Source organism: Phycodurus eques, chromosome 12 (genome assembly GCF_024500275.1).
Source record: "Phycodurus eques isolate BA_2022a chromosome 12, UOR_Pequ_1.1, whole genome shotgun sequence".
NCBI classification, from domain to species: domain Eukaryota; kingdom Metazoa; phylum Chordata; class Actinopteri; order Syngnathiformes; family Syngnathidae; genus Phycodurus; species Phycodurus eques.
The window spans coordinates 23,318,745-23,324,882 of record NC_084536.1 but is presented as its reverse complement, the minus strand read 5'-3'; the positions used below and the strand labels follow the sequence as shown (position 1 = coordinate 23,324,882).

At 45.5% G+C, this 6,138-nt stretch overlaps 1 protein-coding gene across 4 annotated transcripts; it reads right to left on the bottom strand.

Annotated features, from left to right (window-relative positions):
- Positions 1-4,604: 4,604 nt before the first annotated feature.
- Positions 4,605-5,876, bottom strand: LOC133410367 (gap junction alpha-8 protein-like). Of its 4 annotated transcripts, none has more exons than XM_061691460.1 (2): positions 4,833-5,867; positions 4,605-4,763 (listed from the first exon to the last, which is right to left on the bottom strand). In XM_061691460.1, the coding sequence occupies exons 1-2, from the start codon at positions 5,865-5,867 to the stop codon at positions 4,605-4,607; spliced, it is 1,194 nt and encodes a 397-aa protein (XP_061547444.1). The 4 variants fall into 4 exon arrangements, with proteins under 4 accessions (XP_061547444.1, XP_061547446.1, XP_061547445.1 ...); XM_061691462.1 differs by having other exon boundaries at positions 4,605-4,748; XM_061691461.1 differs by having other exon boundaries at positions 4,605-4,871; positions 4,950-5,867.
- Positions 5,877-6,138: the final 262 nt, after the last annotated feature.

The following is a 6,138-nucleotide window of genomic DNA, read 5'->3' as shown; positions in this document are numbered from 1 at the left end:
TTTTTCTTCTCCCAGTAATCAGTTGGAGGTGGGAATGATAGCATGAAAGAATGGACTTTTCTAACCGGTAAAATGTCCGTTTTGATATTTGACAGGTGAGCTTGTAATGTATTTGGCAGGTAAGACCTGCGTCTACCAAGTTCAGTTTGAATTGTGTTACAAATGTCCACGACGTTTTAATCGGCAAAACCGGCTATCAAGGAAAAACATTTGTTGCACGGTACTTCAATTGTTTGTTGACCCGAATATGTTGAGGTAATAGGCTGGGATCCAATCACAAGTTTACAGGAAATAATGCCAATTTCATCCAGTTACCGGGAATTTTGTAACCGGATAGAGAACTGAATTTATCAAAGGTATCCAATATAGGTGGTGGACACCAATGGTGAGGGATGCCGTCAAGCTGAAGAAGGAGGCCTATCGGGCCTTTTTGGCCTGTGGGACTCCTGAGGCAGCTGATGGGTACCGGCTGGCCAAGCGGAATGCAGCTTTGGTGGTCGCTGAAGCAAAAACTCGGGCATTGGAGGAGTTCGATGAGGACATGGAGAAAGACCAAGACCTTCGAGGAAATTCTGGTCCACCATCTGACGTGTGCACCATCAACACTGTATAGTGGGGATGGGGCACTGCTGACCTCGACTCGGGACGTGAGCCGGTGGGGAGAATACTTCGAAGACCTCCTCAATTCCACCGACACGCCTTCCCATGAGGGAGAAGAGACTGGGTTCTCTGAGGTGGGCTCTCCTATCTCTGGGGTTGAGGTCACTGAGGTGGTTAAAAAGCTCCTCTGTGGCAGGGCCCCGGGGGTGGATGAGATTCGCCCGGAGTTCCTCAAGGGACATCGCGTGGACATCGGGGACAGTGCTTCTGGATTGGCAGACTGGGATGGTGGTCCCCCTTTTTAAGAAGGGGGACCAAAGGGTGTGTACCAACTCCAGGGGGATCACACTCCTCAGCCTCCCTGGTAAGGTCTATTCAGGGGTGCTGGAGAGGAGGTTCCGTCGGGAAGTTGAATCCCAGATTCAGGAGGAGCTGTGTGGTTTTCGTCCTGGCCGTGGAACAGTGGACCAGCTCTACACCCTCGGTAGGGTCCTCGAGGGTGCGTGGGAGTTCGCCCAACCAATCTACATGTGTTTTGTGGACTTGGAGAAGGCGTTCGACCGTGTCCCTCGGGGAGTCCTGTGGACGGTGCTTCAGGAGTATGGGGTACCGAAACCCCTGATACGGGCTGTTCGGTCCCTGTACGACCGGAGCCAGAATTTGGTCCGTATATCCGGCAGTAAGTCGGACTCGTTCCCGGTGAGGGTTGGACTCCGCCGAGGCTGCCCTTTGTCACCGATTCTGTTCATAACTTTTATGGACAGAATTTCTAGGCGCAGACGAGGCGTAGAGGGGGTCCGGTTTGGTGGCCTCAGTATTGCATCTCTGCTTTTTGCAGATGATGTGGTTCTGTTGGCTTCATCAAGCCGTGACCTCCAACTCTCACTGGAGGAGTTCGCAGCCGAGTGTGAAGCGGCTGGGATGAGAATCAGCACCTCCAAATCACCCTGAACTGGTCGCCAGTCAGTCACAGGGCACGCATAGACACAGACAACCATTCGCACTCACATTCGCACCGTCACTGAGTGGGGACTGAACCCACACTGCCCGCACCAAAGTCAGGCAAGTGTACCACTACACCATCAGTGGGTTTGGGGGAAGTACTGGTTGTGAAATAGTGAGAGAGAGGTCAGATAAAGAAGGACATTTTTGTTGAGTGAATTTTGGAAAGTTTTTATATTCATTGTACCTCCTTGTCATTTCTCTGCTTTGTGGTCCAAAACTGTCCAGGAAATAGTATAGAGAGCGTAAAATGTCAATGTTTCAGTGGTCAAGAATTCAAGTAGCCATGACAAGGTGTTTGATACTGAAGCTACAATTATATATTATTAAGCATGTTACACATTTATGATAATGGATGACATGAAGCTACAATTATATTTTATTATGTTACAGTTTTATAATAGTAAAAGGCAGAAACTATTTGTTGTACAGTATTTGTGTGTGTTGTGTGTAGTGTAATTGTAAGCAGAAAGTAGAAAATGTGATCACAGGGACCTCTGCTGGTCCCTACATTACTTTACACAGCAAAGTAGAAAGTACGCTCGTGTGTACTCAAGTTCAAGTTTAACCTATTAAATTACAGCTAAATATGATTAATAAAGTGCATGAATATTAGAGGTGTGGTACGTAGAGCAATGTGTACAGTGTGTGTCTGTGTGCGCGCGTGCTGTACACAAAGGCAACGCTTCTTGATCACGTGTGACTTTTTTTATTGCATTTAAAAAGAAGATACTTCCACTACACAACTATCAGCAGTGAAGACTACAAGTTAGTAAAAAGTGTTTACATTATATATATATATATATAATGTGTGTGTGTGTGTATATATATATATATATATATATATATATATATATGTGTGTCTTTATATATATATATATATATATATATATGTGTGTGTGTATATATATATATATATACATATATATATATATATATACACATACATATATATATATATATATATATACACATACATATATATATATATATATATATATATATACATACACATACATACATATATATATATATATATATATATATATATTTCCACGTGTATTTATATATATTAATCATGTCTTCTTACATACATCACAAGCAACGCAACAGTCTAAATAGAATACACAGTCGTCATACAGTAGCAGTCACAGCACTTTATAGGTGTAAACAAGGACCTTGTGACAATTATTTTTAAAATATGTTTAGGTTTTTTGATAGCTCACAAAATGGTCAAAGCTGCCTGTCATACCCTGTAAGTGTATGCGTGCGTGTGCATGTATGTGTGTGCATAAGCAACTTTAAATGTGTTTTAGATTCACAATCAATTCAGATTTTGCATGCAAAAATCTAAATACCAAGATTCTCAGGGGTCCGTCGTGTCGCTGTATCAAAAAAAAAAAAAAAAAAACAATTCAATAAAGTTCACATATTTCGAGAAAAGGCACAAGAAGAAATGGTTTCAACAGGTAAAATGTTAAGGCTTGATGCTTTGTCTATCTTAATTCTTGCTGGTGAATGACACATTTTAGCTTCTCAAAATTGCATCCACAATGTATCCTTGCTATTTTCTGACATTGTTATATCAAATGTGTAAGCAGTCTAGACAGTGAAGTACCTAAAACAGCACAGTATGTACAACTTGTACATTTTCAGACATGACATTGCCACTATTTATACGTTTGTCTCAGACTTTTGGCAAAAGAATCTTTTGGTGTTTTCCCCTCTGGTATTTGGTATTCTGGTATTAGTATTTGTCCTGCCCCCTCAAACGAGGTTAAGGATGCTTGTTTTCATTGATGGCCACCCGTTTCTTTTATTGTCCCGCCTCCCGACAATACTTTGTGCTGATGGGGCAAGATCTTTATCAGCCACATGCCTGTTTGTACAGCGCAAAAAGAGAGAGGATTTGGTCTGAGGTGGCTCTATAGTTCATTCTCTAATGGGGCAAAATGAGCCCCGCTCTCTTCAAAAATCGCAACACATTCTATGCAGAAAGGTCAGACAAATCTAGAACAGAGATGAACAGGATCACATTGAAAAAGACATTCAGGCATGTGGTCTTTCAAAAGGTTATTCCCCCCCCCCCCACTCAATACTTGCTAGATGTGTAAAGAGATGCATCATTGAGGTGCGAGGAAAAAAAAAAAAAAAAAAAAAAAGACTCGCACTGTGTATGAACCTCTGTGCAATGTGCAAAAAGGTGCTCTCCTTTTGACGCCGAAAATGTGACTTTGGCCGGTGACAAAAAGCTGCATACGTTGTATACAAATGTAAAAGTAGGCACTTGTCTGTGTGGCATGCACTCGCATTATGGCACTGATTGAATGGGAAATGAACTTCAGCAAAGTTACCGATTGGCAGACACACAAGTATACTGAAACTGCCTTCAGCTTGTATACATTTCTAAACTTCCATCATGTGATTAAAACCTTAGATAAAAAAGGTTACTTCAAAATGGAACATACAGTATCTTTTTTTTTTTTGTTTTTTTTGTTTTTTTTGGTCAAGTAAAAACATGTCTGCCCTGCAATTTTTGAATACCAAGAACACACTTTTTGTTTCATATTTGACACAAACACTTGTCATTATTGTCCTAATTTGTACTTTTAAAATTTTGATTTGTTTACCTCCGCCAATGTATTTAATGACTACTTATTTGATATAAGATTAGGGAGAGAAAAAAATCCATTGAATTTTGGAAGGGTGGAGCATGCACTAAGGAGGAAATAATTTCATTCAGTGGCAGGGTTTCTTTTCTCATTATTCATAACATTTCCCACATAAGACCATCATTTCAATTCAGTTGCATAATTTTGCGGGGGAAAATCTTAATGGCATAATTCAGGCAGGCAATATAAAGCCTTGGCGAAGGTCTGCCGTTCATATTACTGACTAATTTCTTTTAAATGTCCGTTCAGGGCTGTGTGTTTATGTGTGTGCGCTCTCCCAGGTGTCGTTATGGTGCACAGTGGTACATGCATCTGCTCACTCTCACATGTTCATACAGTGAGGTCGTCCGATCTGGCCTTGCTGCTAGCTTGGCTCAGTCGGCTCAGAGGTCTGCTGTCCTCTATCGTATCCGACGCATTCCTCCCTGCCTGGGCCACCGCGCTTCCTCCCTCCGTGGTGACCGCCCCCTCCACCTCCACGTTGGCACCCTGCCACTCTCCACCCTCCACCCCCACTGGCGGTGGCTCATTGGCCGCATCCGCCTGCTGCAATGTCACCCCTCCAGTCTCAGTGGTCTGGGCGTAGGAGGGCAGAGTCTCGTCGTATGCTTTGGGGATGTCCCCCATGGGAAGCTCCTCTTCGGCCTTCTCCTCCAGCCCGTGGAAGGGTGGGGCACCCCTGCCGGCTTCCATGCCAACCTCCGACAGCGGGTACAGTTGTGTTATAGGGGGAGCTTTCTCCTCATCCAGCCGCCTGTAACCTTTGGCCCTCTGCAACGAGGACACTGCCAAGGGAGGGAGGCTTTTCCCCGGCGGCAAGGTGGCCGAGCCTTCGCCCTGCGCCGGGGCAGGGGCCGGCTTGCGAAAAACAACACGGATCTTCTTGAGGCCCAGGTGGCTGATCTCTACAAAGTTGAGGAAGAGTGAGACGCAAGCCACGGCCAACATGAAGATGATGAAGACCGTTTTCTCTGTGGGGCGAGACACAAAGCAGTCCACGGTGTTAGGGCAGGGCCAGCGGCTGCATTTGTACAGCGGCAGGATGCGGAAGCCGTACAGGAAGTACTGGCCCACCACGAAGCCCACCTCAAAGAGTGTCTTGAAAATGATATGGCAGATGTAGGTCCTTAGCAAGGTGCCCTCTAGTCGGAACTTCTTGCTTCCTTTCGTGCTGGTCTCCTTTGTGGTGCGGACGCTCCCTTGGTCGGGTGCCAGCGGGAGTCGCTCCTCGCTCAGCTCCTGTTGCCGGCTAAGTTCTGCCTCCTCGCGCTCCTTACGCTTCTCCTCCATGTGCACGTGGTGCACGGCGTGGCCCACGTACACCAGAGACGGTGTGGACACGAAGATGATCTGCAGAACCCACAGGCGGATGTGGGAGATGGGGAAGGCCTCATCATAGCACACGTTCTCGCAGCCAGGCTGCTGCGTATTGCACACATAGTCGGACTGCTCGTCGCCCCACACGAATTCCGCCGCCGTGCCCAGGATGAGGATGCGGAAGATGAAGAGAACCGTGAGCCACACCCTGCCGATCACCGTAGAGTGCTCGTTGACTTCCTCTAAAATATTTCCCAGAAAGCTCCAGTCACCCATGATCGGTCCGTAGCACTGCGGAATGAAGGGTGGGGTAGGGAGGGACATGGAGGGTGCAGATAAGCAGGGAGGGTGGGGTAGGCAAGCCGGACAAGTGAGGTGGGGAGGGGTAAGGGTTTAGGGGGCACACATGGAGTGTCAAACATAAGAAAATGCCCATAAATCGACCGTGAAAACCAACTGAAATTCTAAATATTGTGCCATCGCATCATATCGCTGATGTCTACTGCACTGATTTTTTTTTTGTTCCATTGGGAATATCGAAGTTAGA

Excerpts from the sequence above, each read along its gene's own strand:
- LOC133410367 (XM_061691463.1), bottom strand. The coding sequence starts at position 5,867 with ATGGGTGACTGGAGCTTTCTGGGAAATATTTTAGAGGAAGTCAACGAG.